Below are 23,634 nucleotides of genomic sequence, written 5' to 3' on the forward strand. Positions count from 1 at the left end.
TCCAGACCTTCTATCTACGTTGAGGAAGTGCTCCCTGGCCCTGACATTAAAGCATCTTCCCGTCTGGCCTATGTACACACAACCGCACGTTAGGGGTATCTGATAGACAACCCCTGTCCGGCAGTGTGTGTACCGTTGCCCGTGTCTCGTAGTGCAGGTCGCCTGTCTTGTTGTTCAAGACACATATCCTCGATAGCTTGCACGGTGCGGAAAAGACGACCTGGACGTTATACCGTCCTGCTACCTTTCTCACGTTGTGGGACATCTTGTGAAGGTACGGTATGACTGCAACGCGTTTCTTCTCTCGTTCCTTCCCAACCTGCCTCCCCTCCTTTAACTTTTTGACCATCGCCTCACATATATTAGTAACTAATGAAGGCGTGTACCCGGCAGAGTAGAGGCGCTGTACCTGGTTGTCAAAGCTTGATTTTGCCATATGCACACAACTCTTGGCTAACGCCGCCTGAAGTGCGTTTGTTACTATCATTCTTTTTACTAACTTTGAGTGCGCGCTGTCAAATGGTAGCAAACTCTTTCTAGACCTTACGTTGTAATACCAGCAAACATGGTCGTCCTTAAAAAAAAGCAACACGTCTAAAAACTGAATGCTGTTATTCACAGGCAACTCAATGGTGAAATTCAGACCACCAGAAGAGGCTTTGAACAGTTAGGAGATACTACTAGCAGCCTCCGGCAAATGGTCAATGGCAGCTGTATCCATGACTACAAGGTAGTCATCCACATACCTGTAAACTTTCACAACATGTTTATCCTTCAGTTTCTTATGAATGTTTCTATTCATTGCAGCCAGATAAACATCGCACAATACCGGGGCAACTGACGAGCCAATACAAATCCCGGATTTCTGGGTCATAAGGGCTGGTTGTGCAGCCCAGCATCTTGATACATTAACGAAGCGAACACGCCAAGCGGTGCATTTGCTAAAATGTAGGTGCATGGAACATTAGTATGCACACCTGTTTTTCTTGCCGCAGGAGTGTTCCGTTGCATGAACTTCGTCCAAGGAGCACTTAGAGAGGCACTTGGAGGTCCTGTGCTGTTCCGCCCTTGTAAATCAAGGCGCGTCAAAACCGAAACCGCTTGGGCGTGCAAAGGGCATAGCTGTGAGGCACATACAAAAACTCAGCTGGCCACCTGTTGTGCCACCAATTACAGGCTTTCTTTGGCTTCCAACATTCAGGGTGCCTTTCTTTCCATCTTCCTCGTATGATAAAAGTGGACTAGTGGTTTCAAAACAAAATAATAGGCTACAATATCGAGCAAACATGTAACCTTCATGCATGTTTGTTAGCCTCAGAGATTCGTGGCCCTTTTTGCCTGTTTCATCGTCACGCTTGTGCTTACGAGAATGACCTCTGGTGGTGGTACCTGTATTTTAGCTCGCACTCTTTACTGTATAAATGCTTGTTTTCAGTAAGAGTGGTGTTTTTGTGATCAGGAGCTAGTAGTCTGTCAATGCGAGCCCACTTCAATTTCTCCTCAGTGTCCCTTTAAAAGCTGCAGCTGCGCAACGATGCAACTGCAATCAAGAGCAGCACTTGGAGGCCCCACATATAGGTCTCACACCTCACAGATACGTTGGCACTGCATGTTGGTCGGCACCCCCAATTTCCGATGGCCATTTTTTGCCGATATATGTCACTTGCAGCACCGTCAGCTTTACCATATGTTCTGTGGTAAAATAAACTGCTAATATCAGTGCTGTCGTAGCATATTACCGGTTGTAGCAATCTGATCAGTGGGAGCCAACCTTAAAAGAAACAAAAACATGGAAATGCTACAATTGCACCCGCCAAACCGCATTTAGAACACAAGAAACGCTCGTGTGCAGCTGACCGACGGACCGAGCCGCTGCAGCGACGCAGCTAAAGCGAAAGAATTCGTGAACATGCACTTGAAGACACCGGCCACACCGAGGATGCTTGTGTGTTGCTGCGATGCAGGGAGGAGAAATCAGGGATGCAAACCCCTGTGCAAAAGGCCCAGGGGTCCAGGCAGAGAAGAAGAAAGTAGGGAGCCTCGGTGGCGCAGTCCGTTATTAACGTTTCTGAGGGATGCGTCACTCGCATAAAACATGCCAACGCATTTTTCTTGATTCTAGAAATGTGACAGCTTGCGGCAAGAGCGAACGCATTGTCCCATCTTCCCCTGTTGGCTCCTACTTGGCACGTGTCCAGAGGGCAGGCGTCAGGCGTGTTGCTGCACTGGGATGTTTTCAATGTACTCTCACGTGTACTCTCAATAAGCCGTTGCGGTGCACGTGCATTACTTGTGGTGATTTTGGTCTTGTCAGCTGTCTCTCGGTTCTGTAAGCTCCTTGGATTTCTCATCAAGAATTGCTTCCGGAAAGCGGGCTTGATCTCAGTGACGCAGAGGCTCACGAAGCTCCTGCCGATGCAGTCATCAGTGAATGGTGATGATTGTGTCGCGTTGAATCTTGAAGACGCAATGACGATGCATATATGACCTCACCGACAAGGCATAGCAGCTGTCACCGGCGCAGACAGCAACGAACAGAAACCTATGCATGTTGTGGTGTAGTAAAAGCTCATTAATTCGACCTACATTCGGAAATCCGGATATTTCCAACTGCCTGTCCTGGCCAATGCCCATGTAAGACTATGGCATCGTACACTCGCTAATATGGACGCTACGGATCTTGCACCAGTTTATTCGAACGGACTCTCGAGCAGAGACTGTGTTCAGGTAGCACCAGCGCAGCGAGCGATTGTCCGAATAACCCTGTTCAAACCTTAATTGTATCCTGCAGAATCATTCATGCACCTCTGACATGCACGCAACAGCATGCAACAGCATGCGTGATGACAAACGTATGGCCTTGTTCTGAGATCAGTCAGACCACGTAGTTCTGGTTTCGCTTTTCTGAGCTTTGCAAGCCTGTATCAGCCAGCAGTGCCGTTTTGGGCGCTGATTGAAACGACTGCTTTGGTCCGCATTGTTCTTTCTTTTCGGTTCTTTTAGTGCGCCGAAACTGCATGCTTGTTGCTTGTCATGTGCTGTTCGCTGTTTGTGCAGTGAAGCCTCTTCACAAGCGACACTGCTGTTTGCGAGGGGTGTGACGCAGTAGCTCTGGAGCTGCAGTAGTTCTGCATCAGTGCTCCTGACGGGATGCATGCAATAAAGCATTTATGAAAATGTGAAAAATAATCATCGTTGGGCTGTTTGCCCAGTCTTTCACCAAATAAATATACCGTGATGCAAGCAATTCTTGTTAGTTTTTTTTTGCTATCTTTCGATAACGAACATTTTTTCCAATCCCTTGGAAGTTTGAATTTACGAGCTTTTATAGGCATTAGAACAATCATGCCCGTCTGGGTCTTTCCTGATATTGAATGCTCTGAAGTTTGTCGTGTTTTCCTTTTTCGGAACAACCCGGTTACAACATATATCGGTTATGGTATTTCCATGGCACTTCAATATTGTTATAAGTGGGTTTGACTGTACCCGCTTGTGACTTAATTTTCAACCTATTTTTCGGAAGACCTAATTTTCACACTTTTCATGAATCACATGGACCTTGCAAGAAATTGGTCATGCTAATATTTAGGGCGAAGGGAGTGCTAAGGGGCCTCTCACCTCTGCTTCATGAATTTCAGTACCCGCGAAATAGTCTGGTGTTGCAACTTTTCTGGAATTCATGAAGTATTGAGCTCATGAAAACTTAGTCGTTTACGGTGACTGATTGCAGAGATCTAGACAGTGAAAGCTTATGTTGCCGGGACACATGCTGCCTGGTAGGTGAATGTAAGGGGAGTGAAAGGTTTGTCTTGCTGGCACAGATTCTTGATGGAGGTGTAATGAATGGGAAGGTTGTGATAGTTCGATAGATTTTGCCCCCTCACACAGCAATCTACAAGCAGCATTCATTTCCTGCTGTGTGTGGAGGCAGGCCCCTGTGCAGAACTCTCAGCCTGATATTCTCTCGAGGTACTTTTGCCAAGGGTTTGCATTTACAGAAGCTGTCTTAGTTCTGCCATTGCCTACTCTGGTGTGGTGCTTACCTTAACATGGTGATGGATGTGATGATTGCCTGTAGTCTGTTTAGGCGCTATCCTGGTGTGTGACTGAGCTTGTGGTTTGCCATGTCCAGGTGCTGGATGTGTCAGACGTGCAGATGGTCTATGGTACCAGCCACTTCAAGGGTCATGCTACTGGCGGCAACGTCAGCAAAGCAATGGTATGTCCTGTCCAATCTTCCTGATTGTTTTTTTGTGCTGAGTTGGGCAGAGGAGTGCTGAATGGCACTTGTGCATCGGCGTCCTTGTCTTGTCAGGCAATATAAATACACATGCTGTGCACTTGTGATATTATTAAAGGGGCCATGCCAGCCAATTTGGTACATACACTGCTTTGTTAAACAGGGGCTGTAGTCATAAATAAAGCTTAAAATCATGTTTGATTGTAGGTGTAGAACAAATTGTACCTATAACTGTGACTCGGGGGAAGGGCATCAAAGATTTCTAGATATGGATCGGCAGGCCTAGCTGTGCTCTTTGATGGGCTATCAGGCATTGCATAGGGTAGCTCAGTAGTCGGAAGGGCTGGCAAAGCAACTGCAGGGTTAAGGAGCAGGCGTGTAGTATTCTCTTACCGAGGTCCACTAGACAGGGGAGATTGTGATGCAGGTTTGAATGACAAGCTTAAATCATGGAGTGGAGAAGTGAAATGCAATAGGTAGAGTATACGCGCAACCTCGAGGAAACAGAATCTCAATTCAAACTCCGCAGAGAGCGTAGAACTCTCACAACTCTCGAGCTATAGTCAGTAAGTGGGAGGTAAGCAGCAAGAGAAAATATACCATATGTACTCGCGTAATGAGCCCACTATTTTTCCAGAAAAGTTGGCATGAATTTGGGGGAGGGCTCATTACACGGGGAAAAAAAGTTTCGAGAGAGTTTTTTTGCGAGAGTAGAAATTTCTTTACATCCGCCAGCCTACCTTTCCACCCGTCCGTCCGTCCGTCCCCTTCCATTCATCATCAGCAAAAGCATGTGAGAAGCCATGTTCGTATTTCTGGTGCTTATACTGCGTTTCATGCCATCAGGTGCAATGCTGTGAAAAGTACGGCAGTGGTCCGGACAGGAAAATAAAGGGAGGCGTGTTACTCTGTGCTTGCTCTGTGGCTGAGTGGTCTAAGGCATGAGAAAGGTACAGCGTGGCGTCAGCAGTAAGAGTCCAGTTGATCAAATTCATGACAAATGTGTCATGTAGTAAGCCTGCAGACAAAGGATTCACTATGTTTCGCTCACCACAAAGAACGCACTACTTTTTGGCCGCGTATGCAGGCAGCGCAAACAAGTGTGCTAGCTTTGACAGCATTGCACCTGATGTATGAAACAGAGTATAGAAATGTTTGCTTCAAAAGATGTTTGCTGTATCATGGCACGATCCGACGATTTTGTGGCAGCCGACGGCACCAGAAAATTGTGTCGTGATAAAGTGGACATGCAAAACACCGACCTAAAGGTGAGGTGTGCATTTTATACACGAGGTTAAAAAAACATACGATTTTGTAATGAAAATATTTAAGCATTGGCTGTGGTATGAGAGCAGTTAGGTATCTTGCACACAATCTCGGGCTCTTCAAATTTCCTGAGGGTCTGAGGGTCCTGATTCTTTCATATGATTTCAGTGTAGAGGATATTTTATAGCATTCTGTTTTGAATTTCTACGCTCCTTTCCAATGCTCGAGCGCTCAGCGGCTTTCTAAGCATACACTGTCTCAGGCAAGCCACCACTCTCAGCATTCCTGTCGTAGGCGCACAACATCTTGGCGCTCGGCCAAGTTCGTCGAGCGCGCCACTCTCGCAGGGGTTCTCACCAAAAGATAAACACACCGTGATGTTATCAGCGCACAGCATCAATGCGTGCTGCCAAGGTCTGCGCTGCAGACGGCATGAAACTGAAAAACACGCTGCAGCACTTAAAAAAAAAAAATTCACAGACAGAAGTGGGGTGGGCTTATTATACCAGTGGATTCATTACACAGGTAAATACGGTAACATGGACAGTATTGAGTGGGCACAAAATTATGAAGCAAAACCGGAAAAGCAGCAGCAATGAAAAAGAATAAGCAGAAGCGAAATATGAGCAGTGGGGGACAGACATGTAACATTGAGTTGAATTAATTCTGCCTCAAAGAAGAGATAGGTGGAGCACTTTTAGGTCAGATCTACACGAACAGGGCTGAACAAAGATGTTAGAACTGTGTGTTTCAGTGCATAAACAACAATATCATATTTACTCGCCTAATGAGCCTACTCACAAAATGAACCACTCTTGACTCTTGTTAAGAATTTGCATTTTTTTAAAAATGTTTTAGTGCGTTCCTCAATTTCACACCTATCGCAGTGCAGACGTTGGCAGCACACCAATATGCTGTGTATCGATAACATCACGGTGTGTTTATTTTTTGACGAGAGTTCCTGCAGGGGTGGCGCGCTCGGTGAACTTCACAGAGCACCATGACGCTGTGCGCCCTTGACAGGAGTGCTGGTGACAGTGACTTGCTCGGAGCACTGCTACGCACTTGGCTGCACCAATGTATGCTTAGAAAGCTGGTGAGCACTCGAGCACAGGAGAGTAGCGTAGCAGTCCAAACCAGAATGTTTTAAAACATCCTCTACACTGAAATGCTATGAAGGAGGCAGGACCTTCTGACCCCCAAACAAGTTGGTGAGCTCGAGAGATGGGGAGCGGAAATGCCTAACCTCTCCCACCCCACAGCCAATGCTTAAACATTCAGATTGCAAAATCGTAACCGCCGCTGCAGTGGCTGAGTGGTTATGGCACTCGGCTGCTGACTTGAATGACTCGAGTTCGATCCCGGCTGCGGCGGTCGGATTTCTATGGAGGCGAAATTCTAGAGGCCCGTGTTCTGTGTGATGTCAGTGCACGTAAAAGAACCCCGGGTGGTCGAAATTTCTGGAGCCCTTCACTACGGCGCCCCTCGTAGCCTGAGTTGCTTTGGGACATTAAACCCCCAGAAATAAAAAAATTGTTACCATCCAGTGAGTTTTTTTTAACCCCCCTATAAGCATGCACCTGGACTTCAGGGCCTGTATTCACTGAAGCAAGTTCGCTTTATCTTGCTGTGATTGTCCGGTGCCATTGGCTATCACAAAATCGTCATACTGCAAATGTCTTTTGAAGCAAGTGATTCTAAGTACTACTGGCAACGCAAACGTTGCTGACCGCTTGCTTTTGTTGATGGATGGATGGACGGACAAAAGGATGAGCAGACGAATGAATGGTTGGCCAGGCAGGCAATTCGGCTCAGTTTAGTGGGCCCAGCACAGATATCTAGCTTCAAATTGCATATTTCTTAGCATCTGACACTGTTGCTGTAACACACTGTTGCCATAAAAATATGCATACACCACTTGTGCACATATGCTTAAATGCATGTATGCGTGTGACTGTTGATTCATGTGTAGTTTCGAGGCATAAGTCGCAAGGTTTAGCTTGAATTTTGCTGATGTTTAGTGGTTGAACATGTTATTTCAGCATGCATTTCATGTCTATAATCTAGTTGGCCATAGTGTGGCAGGTGCTACATTTTTATAGGCTGTCAGAAACGTGCAATTAGTGTAGGACTCCAGTGCTTCATGTGAAGGCTGTATTCAGCAGATTTGTTTTTAATCAAAGTTAACCTCCAGCACTTGCAGCTGGGAAGACCTGTATAATTGACCTGATTCAGTCGGCTGGCAGTCCGTGGGAGCTTTTAGTCAAATTTGGCTGGAGTGTTCTCCTGTTTGACTCTCATTTCCACACGAGGAAGAAGGTTCTGACCCTGTAACGGCTGTGCAGGTGGCGGCTGCCGAGCGAGCCTGCTATCACTCAGTGGCAGGCTTTGGCCCCCAGGTGCTCCTGCTGGGCCTGGCATCAGTGCACGTGTTGAGCCTTCGCCCGTGGCTCGAGCGGCTGGAGCGGCTGTGGCAGCGGCAGCTGTATGCTGAGGCCCTTGCGCTGGCACACAGTTTCTACCGGGATGAGGCCAAGGCTGTGTGTGGTTTAGTGGGCAGGAAAGCACGCCGCCAACAGCAGGTGGCCGCCCACACCCGCCGGCTGATCGAGGGTGGCTTGGCCCCCGAGCGAGCCCGCCCTGCTGTGCCCCTCTGTGTCCGCATTGCCCTAGAGCTCAGGTTCGGAAGGGCCTGCATTTCTTCTTCCTGTCTCTTAACAAGCCCGTTCAAGACGTCTATGTTTTTGAATGGGATTTATATTGCTTTACTGTGATAGTAGTACCAGTGGCGTTTAGTGGAAATGCCAGCGTTACCTGTGTAAAGCCTCCACTCTCCAGAAGCACCAGCCACTTCTCCACTGCACCCCACTATGCAGCCTTTTTGATCCACCTCTCTCGGTCCACCTCCTCACCCCATCCCCTGAACACCCACCCTCTGCCACCTTCAACCCAGCCACCTCCAACCACATCCTTCCTCCTAGAAGTAGCTGCCACGATGGCTCAGTGGTTATGGTGCTCGGCTGCTAACCCCAAAGATGTGCATTCGATCCCGGCCTCAGTGGTCGCATTTCGATGGAGACAAAATGCTAGAGGCCCATGTGCTGTGCGATGTCAGTGCACGTAAAAGAACCCCAGGTGGTCAAAATTTCCGGACCCCTTCACTACGGCGTCCCTCATAGCCTGAATCGCTTTGGGACGTTAAACCCCATAAACCATAAACCAAACCTTCCTCCAGAAGTGCCGCCCGCATATGTGAAGCCTTGGCTTAGAGTAAACATACCAAAGTAATCACTGAGGGTAAATCCTACTGCCGTCTCGGTTTTGGCACATTAGGTTTCATGATCGTCCTTCAATTTTTTTTAGATTTCACCCATAGTCATGCGTTCAGCATTTCAAGATATTTTTTTTAGTCTGAGAGTACTCAGTACTCTTATCAGATGTATATTTTATTTATTAGCTTGGAGATTGTAATGCTAATCCCATGGTTTAGAGGCAGTATTTTAGTGCACATTGAAATTAATTTTGCTGTTTATGACATAAGTAATGTAGCCTGGCCTGTTTTTCTGTGCTGAATCATAAGAACTTCTAGTTTGAGTCCAGTCCCAGTTTTTTTTTTTATTTAGGTAGATCAAAAGCACCAGAGTTCTTATGTTAAAAGAACTCAGAACTGATTTTTAAGGGCCACAATTTTTTTGATGTGACAAAAACGTTGGAGGACAAAGTGCCTGATCCTACTGTTGTTTCAGAAATGACATAAAATATCTTTAAAAGTAATCTTACAACTTGAGGACACTCCTGGTATTTATGGATCCCAATGCTGGAAACATTGCTGAATTAGCACAGTGAGGACCATGCACCAGTAACTGAAACAGATTACATTCCTGTTGATCCAGCCACAGGAACATAATCTTTTGTTGAAGAGCGCTGATGTCATCTTGGATAATGTGATCTGGACTGTTGCATTGCTTCCGTGCTCATTATGCATGCTTACATGCGTACAAAAGCAGTGATGTGCACTGGCCTGTTATGAAGTCTGTGCTGTTTCGCCATTCTATTCGCCAGTGCAAAGGTAGCTCCTTATTTCAGCATTAAGTTTTCTCCAGGCGGTGCACTGAGAAGAGAGTAAGTGTGTGTTAATAAAATATACCACATCAAAAATGTAACACCTGATATGACCATAATAGCAGCCTAGTGGTTTGAGCATCTGCTTTGTGTGCGGGAGGTGCAGGGTTCAGCCCACCAGGGCCGGTTTTCTAGAAGCTTTTCTTCGGCCTTGTGACGACAACTATTGGTGATGGCTTGGTGATAGGTAATAGTGATGATAGAGGGTATAGTGACTGTTCAGTCATGAATTGAAGGTGTTTCCAGGGGACGTAAGGGATCTTTTTTTTTTCTTTTTACTCTATCCTGCATGATGAAATAATGGAATGGGTAAGGGATTCAACTGATAACCATGAACCTGTAATGCTGCAGAATCAAGTTTTTTGATCCTAGCCTTCATTTTAGCCCATCTCGTGTTTTCTGGATGCTTAAAAGGATGGTGAACAAATAATTTGCCGCCAACAAGATTTCTGGCCCAGGTGATAACTGTGGCACTGAGGGTTGCCAAAACAACTCTCTTCTTAAACAGAAATGAGCGGAAAGTAATTAGTTTAATGACCATTTCTCAAACCGCTCCACCGAGTGGCTGCCTGTGAAAGCTCCGACAATACACGATGTGATATCGTCCCTGCCCATTGCAAGCCATCGCCCACACAGGTCGTTTGAAAGGACACATTTTACCCGCTTTTGCTTCATTGTACAGTCGATTTCGCTCAGGTTCCGCGTGTCCACACTTCAAGATTCTCTGCCTGCATCTCGTGGTTGTATACTTTGGGTGGGGTGCTTGCCTGATTTGGTCAAAGTTAATTGGAAATCCCCATTGTTTGCAGCAACGACTAATCAAAAAAGCAGAATTTTGCAGAAACTGCATCGGTAACACCATCTTACATCTGCCAGTGGAACGAGGACTGTCTTGTTCTGGACAGGAATGGACTTCCAATGCTTCGGCCGACCCATAGAAACTGCATTTATATCTAGTTTCCACGTATGATACAACACCCGAAGCACTGTTTGTTCTTCCACAGTCAGCGCGTTCATACAAGATTCAGCATAAACACCGCGCTGCTGGTGTAGCTCCCTGGCACCACATAGGGGGTCTGCAGGATTGCTGAAGTTGTTTGTAAACACCAAGGGTGGGTCGTAATTTCATAAGCTTATACCTTTATCGTGAGCGCTCGGCTAGGTGGTTGCTCGCTGGAGTCGTAATCTTCGTTCATGCCGTCACTCTCACTTCTACTTTGCACTCTACAAGCTTGAAAGTATGGCACGAGACTTGGGATCCTCAGCTGTGCACTGCCAGCCAACTTTTCTACGGTGCTCCTGAGAGCATCCGTGATGTCATGTCTGCTGCCTCGCAACCCAGAGTGCGCTGAGTGCGACCTGGTGGCCACTTACAAAGAATAAAAAAAACTTCAGGGGTGCACTTAAGTCTGCTTAGGTGCACTGATGTGATAGCATTTCTCTTACTGCTGCCAATTATGTTGCTGCATGTTCGTTTCTTTATGCCTCCGTTTCTAAGTTGTTTTTGCTTTAACTTCAGTTCTACCACATCCGAAGACGTGGGTCCCATTGCTGGAGCGTCTAGTAAGCACATCAAAGTACTAATAAATTAATTCAGTAATTCATCAATTCATTTAGATTACTGATGAATGTGTGAAGTAAATCACTTATTGAACTAGTAAGTAATTTGACCAATTAATCATATTTGATGACTTAGCTGAGTGTAATTAAATTTAATTGTTTGTTTAATTAATGAAGTGATTAGGTGCTCCATCAGTGTGACAATATTTTTGATAAATGTAGAATGATTCGCTAATTGAATGAATTAATTTCTAAATTAACCATTTTGGTCGTTCAAATGAGTGTAATTGAATTAGATCGCTTATTTCATTTATTAAATGGGTGTGAGGGTCTTAAAATTTTTTTTTATTTGTTAGCCTATGTTGCTGAAACTTAGCGTGCAGGTATATCATAGGATGCTGATTTTAAATATGCATTAAGATTTCAAACATCTCACCTGGAAGGCTATATATGGCAGATTAACATATCCTAATTAGGTCATTTCTAACGGGCCTTTATAGTAATTGATCAGTTAAAGAAAGCTTTTTTAAGAATAAGCAGACATTTACAAAGGCCCACAGCACATCCTAAAGCTAATAAAATGTCTATAAATTCGTTTTGTTGATCATAAATGAATAATAAAGTTGGAAAGAAAAAATAATGTTGCAGCAATTTGCACACACTTGGCCTAATTGCTAATTTATCATGTTTAAAGGAAAAAGGGAAGCTTTAGGATGTGCGGTGGACCTTTGGAAATGTCTACGTATTCTTAAAAAAGCTTTCTTTAACTGAGAAATTATGATATAGGCCCGTAAGAAATGACCTAATTGGTATGTTATTTTGCAATAAATTTCTTTCCAGGTGAGATATTTGGAATCTTAATGCATATCTGAAATCAGCATTCTGTGATACATCTATGTGCCAAGTTTCAACAAGTTATGTTGTCAAATAAACAAGTTTTAAGACCCTCATCCCCCTTAATGAATTTTTCAATTTGGTTAAATGACTAATTCAATAAATTAATAGCTGTCCAAATAAATTATTACTTATTAAATAATAATTTGGTGCATTAATTATTACTCCATGCTAATTACATACTTATTTAATCAAACATTATATTATTTACTTCTATAAAGGATGACTGACAGTTTGTGCAGACACGTTCTGACGACATGCTCTGATGACAGGTCCGGTACACGCCACTCATGAGACAAGTGCTTTCGCATTAATACAACCATCCAGTCTAAAATAACCAACATGATCACTGTATTCTAGGGAATCATATTTTACAAATGCAGGTGTATGCTCTCTCGATATAATTCGATTTTTTATTCATTATTTCTTTAAACCAAGATCAGTGAGCTGCTTTAGCCATTCAGTGATGACTTTAAAAGCCTCTGACGGGGGGCATCGTTGCATGGGTTTTAAAAGTGCACCGAGTAAGCCTTGCAGCCACAGGCTCAAGCACTGTTTGGTGCAACAAGCAAACTAATTCCTTGAGGCTAGTTTTCCTATCGCCCTTTTCACGCTGTTGCAGAAGGATTGCTATATAAAATAATAAATTGGTGCAAAAGTTGTGTTTTATGCCCCGAATAAGTGGTCTCAAGTCTGTGCAAAAATGTCAACAATGTGAAGTGGGTTGCTGAGCTGTGCTTAAAAAGCACTGCCAAAAATTTGTGGCATGTGTGCAGAACGTGGTGTACTTGATCTCAGCAAACCAAAAGAAGTCTTAGTGAGTGTCTAATGTTGAATTCCAATGGCAGATCCGGATCAAGTTTTTCTGCTCTGTTGGGAGCAATCGTATTCCAATGGCAAAATGGGAGTGCGAGTTGTCTGTTCCAATGGAAGATCGGGATCAGACGTCGAACCCGGATCACTCCGTGGAGCAGCTATATTTGCTCCGCCGAAATCGGCAGATTTGACCGGAACCCCGCACGACGTTCTACTTTCCCGCGTCTGCTTCCGGTCATGACCGGCTGCATCCTTCCTGTCGTCACTACGCGGTGATCCGGGCAACGTACAAGCAGTATTTTTGACTTTTTTTAAATTGAATTCTCCGAAATGTAATTATATTTCGTTTTGTTCGCGTCCGCATAAGTTAAAACAAAAAAATTTCTTAACTGGATGTCAATTCCATCGCGGTCAATTCTTTGTGACCGCTTTTTAGACCAAAATCGTTGACTTGTTTGAACCTCCCGCGCTTTCTGGCGTCAGACGACGCGTACTCTCTAAGCCTAGCAGCTCTGTAAATAAGGAAGCAATCTGAAAATTAGGCGCGTTTCATCACTAGAATTTTGTGGTGCGGGCATCATCACACAAAGCGAAAGCTTCGTGCGCCTTTTGTTTGCCGTGAACGTGAGAAACAGAGTGGTGGCAAGGACGAATCGCTGGTGAAGCGAGAGGCCGCGCTTCGATGGGCACCGCCATGTTGCCTGAACTTGGAGCTATTCTTGCGCTGAAGTGCCCCCGCGGGAGCGCATGCATTCCATTGGCAAAATGGGAGAGAGTGATCTCTGCCTGAACTACGCGCTCCGTTTGTGATCCGGCGGAGCGCTCTCGACCTGCCATTGGAATTCAACATAAGAGAGCATAGCTGTAATGCTACTAAGCTTATTTTGAGTCATTTAGTGATTCACTTTCAAGACCATGCCAGTGTTCCGCACTTTGAATTCGCGTATGTATTAAAGTGGTATCGCAGTAAGGTAGCCATGGAGGTTAGAGACATGCAAAAAATTAAAACTCTGACGTAGCTGTCTCAGCATGCTCTTGATTCTTCTCTTACAGAAAGAACTGTACTTTTTAGGCGGCACTCTTACAGCAATAAAATCCTGCTAACTCAGTTACAGTTTTACTAAAAAGCTCATTAATTCGATCCGTGTTAATTCGAACTGGTGGCTTGGCCCTGCCAGCGTCCATGTAAGTCTATGGCATCATATGGTCACTAATTTCGACGCTAAAGGTCTTGTGCCGGTTAATTCGAATAGGCTCCCGAAGGGAGGCCACGTCCAAATATGATCAGTGCAGCAAAAAAATCGATGAAATAGCCCTACTCAAAACCTGATATCCATGCTGCAGTCACTTGCGTACCTATGACGTGTGTGCCACAGCTGGTGTAATGTTAGACAGCCCCATCTCAAAGAACAGTCCGACTGTTCAGTTTTGGTTTCGCTTTACTGAGGTTCACGCCAGCGTGTGGCATCGGCGGCTCAACCGACCTTGTTCACCCAAACCAGGCCAGCTGCATACTGTTTTGGACACTGGTTGACACATCGCTGGTGTTTTCTTTCTCCCTTCCTTTTCCCCTTCCCCCCAGGGCATTTCCCTCGCTTCCGTCCATGTGTGTCCGTGCTTTCAGTGTGCCAAAACTGCGCGTTGTCACATGCCAGTCATTTGTGCGATGCAGGGTTCTCACACGTGACAGTGCCGCTTGGGGTAGGGTGTGATGCAGTAGACATAAAGCTGTATCGTGTTGCACCGCAAAGGGTGCCAGGGAGGCCCATGAGATTATAGAGCAGTTCTGCTTCGACGCTCCTGACAAAATTTGGGGGACACGTTAAGCTCCGCTCTAACGGTATGATGCAATAGCATTTGTGGGATACACAAGTATCCCCTCCTCGTCCCCCACGCCAGCGGTGACAGTGACTTACACGGGCGCGCTGGCCACCAGGAATGTGGAGAGAAGGCACCCCCGCGACTCTGCTCATTTCCACCCCAGCACTGACGTGACGTCACGGCAGCGCGCTGCCTTCTGCGGAGAGGGTAGCACGCCTAAGCTTGACGGCAACGATTTGCTGCCAGGGAGGCAATGCACGAAGGGATAAAAGGGGGGAACGCGCGGCGGGAAGCGACTCTCGCTGCCGGACCTTACCTAAGTGCCCCACGGACCCCTTTCGCTGCCCGCCGGCCCCCGAACACCAACGCCGGTCGACGTCAACGACTTGGTGAGCTACTGAACATCAATTTTACGGATAGAACATTCTTCCGCAGCGTGCTTTACTAGCGTGCCCTGCCGTTGCCTATTTCGTCCGAACCTGCCGTGGCTGCGACTCTGCGCCACAGGTTGGGGAAACGTGTTGCATACTCGAATAACGCCTGCGTGTAGCTTGCACGGAAGCTCGCCTTCCCGGCCGGCTGGATGCAGAGTGACCCCATATCTTGTCGCCCGAACGTGGGGCGAACTAGGCAATCGAGCAGTGACCTTTGTTGGAGCGAACGACTACTGTCGCCCTAACAAAGGATGGCAGCCGACAGGAGTGACTTGCAGTCTTTGTTTATGCTGTCAGAGCCAGCGGCACATAACCAGGGCTCCCTACTTGACGCGTCGTTGGAAGGGTTCGAATTTGTGAATCTTGGGCGTTCCACGCGGAATAGCCGAGTAACATCCCCTGACGCGTTGGTAGGACTTAGGCCTGGCATGGGGGGCTCCACATCGGGCGCCTGGCCGCTCTGCGGCGCGAACAATGAGGCACCTAGGCCTCATGATTCGATGCCATCAGCGGCTGCGCCCAACTCCGGGGGCGTTAGTCCGCAATCATCCGAGGTGCTCTTGCAGAACACAATGCAGGTTATGCAGAGTCTAGCGGGTATTTTGCAAAACAGTTTGCAAGCCCCGGCCCAGTCACCACGTGTTAGGATAGACTTGCCTACCAACACGGGGTACCATGACAGTACGGGAGCAAACGAGTACCTCAACCGTCTGCTGCATTATCAGCAAGTGACAGGAATCGCAGATGCCGAAATGCTCGCGCGTGTTGTGCCTGTTTCTTTGACGGAGCAAGCGGCCCGCTGGTACCGACTAGCCGGCAACCGAGCGAGGACAATGGAGGAGTTTTGCGCAAGCTTCCGCGACGAATTCCTTCCCGCAAATTATGAGTGGCGTTTGAGGAGAGAGCTGAAGCTCCGAACCTAGCACCCCGACGAGTCTCTGTTAGAGTACGTCCGAGCGATGGACGAACTTTATCGCCTCGCTGACCCTCGCGCCACGAACACGGAGAAAGTTGAGCGTGTCACGAGACAAGCGCACCCGACTTTCACGGCTTACCTGAGAGGAGTCAGGTTCAGAGATTTGGATGAGCTGGCAGCTGAGGCGAAGCGCATTCAGGGAGACATCCTCTCTGCGCGAGCGTATCGGCCGCCCCCACCCGCATCGCTTTCACTTGAGCCGCACTGTGCGTGGAATGGCAGCTCAGCGCGCAGTCCATATAGAGCTGAAGCGTCAGCACAGTTTGCTGACGAGCGTGTCCCAAGGGGTTGGGAGTTGTCCGACCGCGCTTTGGACCCATTCAGCTACGCGTTGCGAACAGCACACGCTGCCGCAGAGCGGAACGAACCGAGGCGAGATCGCGAGGCCGACACGCGGCCCCCACCATCCGCGCAGCGAGTTCGAGATGACCGACCGGAACGGGGCGACCAGCGCCTAGCCCGTCGGGGCCCGGGCAACCGTTGCTAACGGTGCGACCAGCCGTGGCACTTCGCCCGCGAGTGTGGCCGCCCTCCCGCCCGTGACCAAACACGGTCGGGAAACGGCCAAAGCCGCCGGTGATCGACCTTCGGTCCCGCGCGGCGTACACAGAAAACCCTGGTTTGCTAGCGCCTTTGGCATGTCGCGTAAGAAGTTCTGTTGACTTGTCAGCGCCGTTCATTGATCGTTAGTCAGCGTGGACTACCGCAAGCTTAATGAGGTTACGAGGAAAGACGCCTACCCTCTACCAACCATTTCTTCCCCAGTGTCCAACCTAGGTGGGGCGAAGTACTTCACAACGCTCGATGCTAGCCGCGGATACTTTCAGCTTGAAATGAATGAGCGGGACAAGGAGAAAACTGCTTTCACTTGTCACAGAGGCCTTTTCCAGTTCAAGAGAATGTCTTTTGGCTTGGTAGGAGCACCCGCTACTTATCAGCGCCTAATGGACCGTGTTCTGGGAGATGCGAAGTGGCAACATGCGCTCACGTACCTAGACGACATTGTGATGTACTCAAAAACGTTCGAGGAACACCTGCGCCACTTGAGGGACGTCCTAGAGAGGCTGAGGTCCGCGGGACTCACTTTGAACCCGAAGAAGGCGCAGATCGCCGCGACCCGAATAACACTGTTGGTGTTCACGATCGACAGAGGCCGCATTCTGCCGTGCGATGATAAGCTTGAGGCTCTGCTTAAGTTTCTGTCGCCCACAGATATAGCCGGTCTCAGGCGCTTCCTGGGAATGGCGAACTTTTATCGCCAGTTCATCCCAGATTGCGCAACGCTGCAGGCGTCTTTGACAAAGCTTTTGAAGAAAGGCGAGCGCTGGAGTTAGGGTCACGAGCAAGAGGATGCACTGCGCAACCTCACCAAAGTGCTCGCTGACACGGCTGAGTTGCAGCTACCCGACCTAAACAGGGAGTTTGTGATTCAAACCGACACAAGCGACCTGGGCTTAGGAGCAGTGTTGCTTCAAGAGCATGAAGGCGTTCTCCGTCCGGTAGCTTTCGCGAGCCATTCGTTGACGCCGGCAGAGAGAAACTACTCGGTGACAGAGAAGGAATGTCTCGCGATAGTTTTTGCTCTGCGTAAGTTCGACTACTACGTCGATGGGGTGGCATTTGTGATCGAGACGGATCACATGGCGCTCACCTGGCTGAGACGACTCAGCGAGCCGAGCGGCCGCCTAGCGTGTTGGTCCCTGTTGCTGCAGCGTTACGACTTCACCGTGCGCTACCGCAAAGGGAAAAACAACGCTGTGGCTGACACACTCTCGCGAGCGCCTGTCCAGTGCGAGGAAGGTCACGCGACCGACCGCCCGACAGCCGGAGAGAGTGAGGGACAGACCCGAGCCGTAGCCCATGTAAGGAACGCGGACCAACCGTTGATCCAGGGCGAGAGCGTGAACCACGTGGACTACGCGAGTTCCGTGGGGATCGTGTTCAGCAGAAAGGAGCTGCTCGAAGCTCAGCAGAAGGATCTGTTTTGTCGAAAGGTGTTCGACGGGCTCCGGGAGCCGGGCGGCAGGGCCGCCGTGCACACGGAGACAGCTGGCTTTGCTGTCGGTGCGGAGCGCTCGGAAACAGCTGGTAGTGCTGTGAGCGCGATGGATTCGTATCTGCTGGATTCCGACGGCATCCTGGTGAGGTATATCCCCTCCGAGAACGACACAAACGAGGCGTTCAAGGTGGTGATACCGCGAGTATTGAGAGCAGCACTGTTACGCTACTTTCACGACTCATGCATCGCTGGGCATGCAAGCGGCCCCAAGACTTACACTAAGTTGTGTCGCTTTGCTACCTGGCTTGGCATGAAAAGGGACGTAATACGCTACGCCCGCTCGTGCCATGTGTGCCAAAGCGTGAAGCCCCGAGGCGGAAGACCACCCGGCCTCATGCACCCGATTAACAGCCAGACTCCCTGGCAAATCGCGGCGTGTGACATCATGGGACCGTATCCTATGACACCGAGTAGGAACAAGTTCTTGCTGGCGGTCACGGATCACTTCAGCAAGTGGGTTGAACTTTTCCCCCTTAGAAAGCTGACGGCTTGAGTGATCATGGAGAAGCTGATGGATGTATTCACCAGGTTCGGTTTCCCAGAGCAGCTGATAACGGACAACGCATCCTACTTCACTGCGAAGGTGTTCGTTGACTCGTGCGCTGCACTCGGCATTAAGCACAAGAAAACGAGCACCTATCATGCTCAGTCGAACCCCACGGAACGAGTCAATCGCAACGTTAAGCACTTGCTTGTCGCGTACTCTGAGAGGCACAAAGATTGGGACTCCTATCTGCCGGAGATCGTGTTTGCTTTGCGTTCGACCGTTAACCGCTCGACTGGGTATGCGCCGCCTTCTCTCAATCTGGGTAGAGAGCTGCTAAATCCGATGGAGCGGATTCTATTGGACAGCAGGAAGACGCCAGTCGCTTCGTCAGCACGAGCTGAGTACGCGACGTAGCTGCGCGCTAAGACGACGGAGGCCTTACACAAGGCTCGCCGCAACCTGAGCACCGCTAGGGCGCAGCAGAAAGCGCAGTACGACCGCTCGCACCGGGATGTTCACTACGAAGTGGGCGATCTGGTGCTTCAACGCCAGCACGTTCTCAGCGACGCTAGCAAACAGTTTGCGGCCTCGTTGGCGCCGAAATGGATCGGGCTGTTCCGCGTGCGAGAGAAACTTTCCTCGCTCGTTTACAGGCTCGAGGGCTTGCGGTCGAAACCGACAGGCGGACCGGTGCACGTATGCGACCTGAATCGCTACGTGCAGCGAGATGAGTGGGTAGAGGACACAGCCCGACCCGCGCCGCAGTCGGATAACGAGCGCTGCGATCAGCCGGCGAACCCCACGTCCCGCTATAACTTGCACTCTAAGCAGAAACAGAATCTGCCTGTGCAGCCTAGAGTGAGGGTGCGAGCCGGCAGGCAGTCTCGTTAGATGCATGAACGTACAGACCGCTTATGCCGATCAGTGTCACGCAAGACTGACTTGCGTTAACCCGCATGACTATCGTGAGGGTCGAACAGCCACGCAGCACGCGCTGCAGGAGTTGGCTGCATCTGTGTTGACCTTTTTCAGCGTAGATGGAGAAGAAGCAGGGCACATCAGAACGACACCGTTCCACTACCAACTACCAGCCACCATCCAGCTTCGGCAACGCGCCGCGCCCAAGGCTCGACGCTACACCCCGCCCGCGACCTGCACTCGCCACCCTGGGCACCCCTGCTACCTGTCACATCGCATCGGAGCTGCCCACCCGCCGACTGTGCGCCACCGCCTGCGGGGCCCCATTACCACCGCAACCCTGGGTCCTCGTCTGCTGACCAAGTATGCCAGGGCAGCCCAACCGCGGCCTCAACCATAAAGCGCCGCAGCCCTGGCCCCTGAAGCCACCTGACCCAGTACTTCAGGGGCGCAGCCATGGACCTGGCCTCCAAGCCATCGCAGCCGGCGTCAAGGAGGCGGTCGACCGAATTCACCGGAACGGCGCAGCCGCGCGCACTCGGAAGACCGTGACAGGGAGCAAGATGCCAAGCGTCATCGTGCGAAAGGCCAATCCCTCGGAGCGAAGCAGCTGATCGGCGGGGGCGTGGTGCGGCCGTCAACCGATGCACCTGCGGGAGCTGAAGAACTTCGAACCTCGATCCCAGGATGGCGGAGAAGATCAAGTAATGTTGCCCCTGTTCCCGTGTTCAGGAGGCTTCTTAAGGAGGGGAGGATGTGGGATACACAGGTATCCCCTCCTCGTCCCCCGCGTCAGAGGCGACCGTGACTTACACGGGCGCGCTGGCCACCAGGAATGTGGAGAGAAGGCACCCCCGCGACTCTGCTCATTTCCGCCCCAGCACTGACGTGACGTCACGGCAGCGCGTTGCCTTCTGCGGAGAGGGTAGCATGCCTAAGCTTGACGGCAACGATTTGCTGCCAGGGAGGCAATGCCCGAAGGGATAAAAGGGGGGAACGCGCGGCGGGAAGCGACTCTCGCTGCCAGACCTTACCTAAGTGCCCCACGGACCCCTTTCGCTGCCCGCCGGCCCCCGAACACCAACGCCGGTCGACGTCAACGACTTGGTGAGCTACTGAACATCTATTTTACGGATAGAACATTCTTCCACAGTGTGCTTTACCTCGCGTTAGGATAATAAACTATTTCCTAGTGTGCCCTGCCGTTGCCTATTTCGTCCGAACCTGCCGTGGCTGCGACTCTGCGCCACGGGTTGGGGAAACGTGTTGCGTACTCGAATAACGCCTGCGTGTAGCTCGCTTTCCCGGCTGGCTGGACGCAGAGTGACCCCATACATTAATGAGCCCCTTTAGTGGACTGGGGTCCTCTTTTATCACTTCGCACACGGACACTGTTCTTTTCTTTCGCCATCGCATCAACCTTTATCACTCACCTGACCTCAGCACGCTTATTCCAAGTCTTCTGCTTGACATCCTTCGTAATCCAAGCGCTAGGTTTGCTGGTTAACTTATCCATGGTGGCTGTACAAAGTGCACCCCTTAAACGCCATCACTTGGCGCTGCTTTGTACAAAGCTGCGTTTCTATTTCCGGTGGCCGCTGAAGTCACGAACTCTGATAGGAGCGCAGCTGTTTTCTCTTTGCCGCCGTGCCACCTATTGGCCAGTTGCGATCACGTGATTAGGTGCCGCCATGGACGGTCCGCTCGCTCTAGGAGCCGACGTGGCACAGTGCTTTTGTGTTGGTTGACCAGTGTTTTACAAAGTAGCTCGTTCAGTTTCGCATCTCTGTGCATGAGTGTGCGTGTTTTTGTGAGTGCGTGTGCATGTGTGTATGTTTGTGACATCTATATGTTTTCGGAGATGTTGCTTTATGAGATTTTTTTGTCTCTGCTAGTCATCAGTATTGGCTAATGAGGATTAAATAAAAAATTAACTTTGGAATTTAATGTCCTGAAGCAACACATTAGCTACGAAGGATGCCGAAGTGGAGAGCTCTGGGTGAATTTATATAGACCACCCAGGGTTATTTAACGCGTACTTTCATCGTAATGCGTGCAAAAGTTTTTGTATTTCGCCTCCATCTAAATACGGCCATAATGCGTCGGCACCACTATGACGCACGCTTATTGCCGAAACGCTGTCCTCGAATTTGCGTTTCTTTTGCCGACAGGCTGCATCCCTCACCATCTTCTCCACTACCTTTAAGGTGGCGGTTCCACTGCCACCATCTTGCGAGTAGTTCAGATTCTGCTGCCAGGCTACGACACTGATCCATGATTGAGAAAGTGTCTTCCGGTCTTGCCCCCGAGCGACCTGAAACTGGTTTTGGTTGAGATGTTGAGATATGTGTCCGGTCCTTTCTTGACTCGCGCTGCGTGAAGGCTTTTCTTTTGTTGCTGCGCCTGCCTTCGGAGGGTTACAAACAAACCATGGCAAACCTGGCTGCTTGTCTCCGTCGTGCGTTGGGGGAGGTGTTGGCTGGGGTGGTTCGGCATGTTTCTTTCTCTGCCCGCCCCTTGCTCGGTTTTCCACAACCACACACCATACCTGAACTGCGGCTTGCTAGCTTGCCTAATGCGCGTGACACAAATAAAGGACGTGGATCACCAACTATAGTCGGGTACAACTCAAGAACGAAGCAGCATATTCCCCTCAAAAGCAGCCCTCCAGCCAAGCGCGTCGACCGAACAGCTTTCTGTAGCCAAGGCTAAGCTATAGAGGGAAGAAGGCCCTTTTGTCCTTGTCGTCACAAGTGGGGCTTCCTTTATTCGGGCTATGGTTGTGGAAAGGTGAAGGGAAAAAGTTAGCGAGCCGGGACAAAAAGGGTACCGTCTTTGTCCAAACGGCATCCGAGGTGGGGTGATCTTTGTTCGGGATAAGGATGCGCGGCACAGGAACAAAGGACCGTTTCCTTCCCTCTCTTGTTTAGCTTTGGCTGCATAGCCACAGAAAGCTGTACGGTCGACGTTACTGTCTGGAGGGCCTCCTTTGAGGGTATGTGCCACTTCGTTCTTGAGTTGTACATATATTAGTGTGGGTAAAGAAAAAGAAAGAAAAATAATGCTGCCCAGCCCACACCGCCTAAGGCACAATGTCGATACAGTGGAAACTTGGGTGAGTTAGTGATACATTTTCGACATAATTGCACAGCGCAAATTACTAAGCAAGCGAAAAAGGAAAGCGGACGCCAAAAAATAGAAAAGGTGCGATATTATGCAAATTATTTATGTTTTGTTTATGTCACTTGTATATATTTCTGGCGTTTTTTTTTTTCAATGAACCTTATAGTTGAAGTCGGTGCTTTTCTTGTCCTTCCTTGTGCCCTCGTCTTTTGCGCGTGCAATCACTTCGTCATTGTTGATGCATAGTAATATTAGTAGTAGTCGGAACACTCCTGTTCTAGAGAGCAAACTGCTAACTCTAGCGCTAAAAAATTTTGCTTTATCAAATGATAGTACATCTATGATAATACAACTATGACAAAGACCGCTTGACAACTTCAGTCAATGCTCGACGGATGCCTGTCCTACCTTAGAAACTAGTGTTGGTAAAGAACAAGGTACTATAGAGAAGTGGGTAATTGTCAATTTCTGTTTACACTTGAGATGAATCGACATTGCGCAAGAGACATGAAATTGCTGATGAGAGTGTTAGCACCGCAGGGTGTCGAAATGTGTTTACATCAGAAAAAAAATATTCGTCGTACATGCGGCGGCATTTGCAGCCAATTCCGATCAACCTTGACAGCATTTTTGCCAAGGTTCACAAAAATGCAGCATAGATGAATATTATTCACGAGGCCGACATAAACTAAGCATTGTACGAAGAAAGGGGGGGGCAGGAACGTTTCCAAAAAAAGGGTCGGCTACAAAGGGGTAGTTCTTTAGGCACTTAGGGTGTCTTCCTCCCCTCTCCCGCTTGGACCCTCAACTGCGTGCTCTTTTTTATGTTAGACATACGTCTTTCTTGCATCCAGTTTACATCGTTAGGTTGCTTATTGCATCTAGAATTTTTCATCGTGTACTGGAATGTATATCTTA

The 23,634-nt window shown here is 48.9% G+C and overlaps 1 protein-coding gene across 1 annotated transcript in view; it reads left to right on the top strand.

Annotated features, from left to right (window-relative positions):
* Vps8 (vacuolar protein sorting 8) overlaps nucleotides 1-23,634 on the top strand; it is a 201,730-nt gene that overhangs the window by 49,339 nt on the left and 128,757 nt on the right. The window contains 2 exon segments of the mRNA XM_077645110.1: nucleotides 4,133-4,219; nucleotides 7,852-8,186. Coding sequence (XP_077501236.1) covers nucleotides 4,133-4,219; nucleotides 7,852-8,186 — 422 coding nt within the window.

The sequence above is a fragment of the Amblyomma americanum genome, chromosome 1 (assembly GCF_052857255.1).
Source record: "Amblyomma americanum isolate KBUSLIRL-KWMA chromosome 1, ASM5285725v1, whole genome shotgun sequence".
Taxonomy (NCBI): domain Eukaryota; kingdom Metazoa; phylum Arthropoda; class Arachnida; order Ixodida; family Ixodidae; genus Amblyomma; species Amblyomma americanum.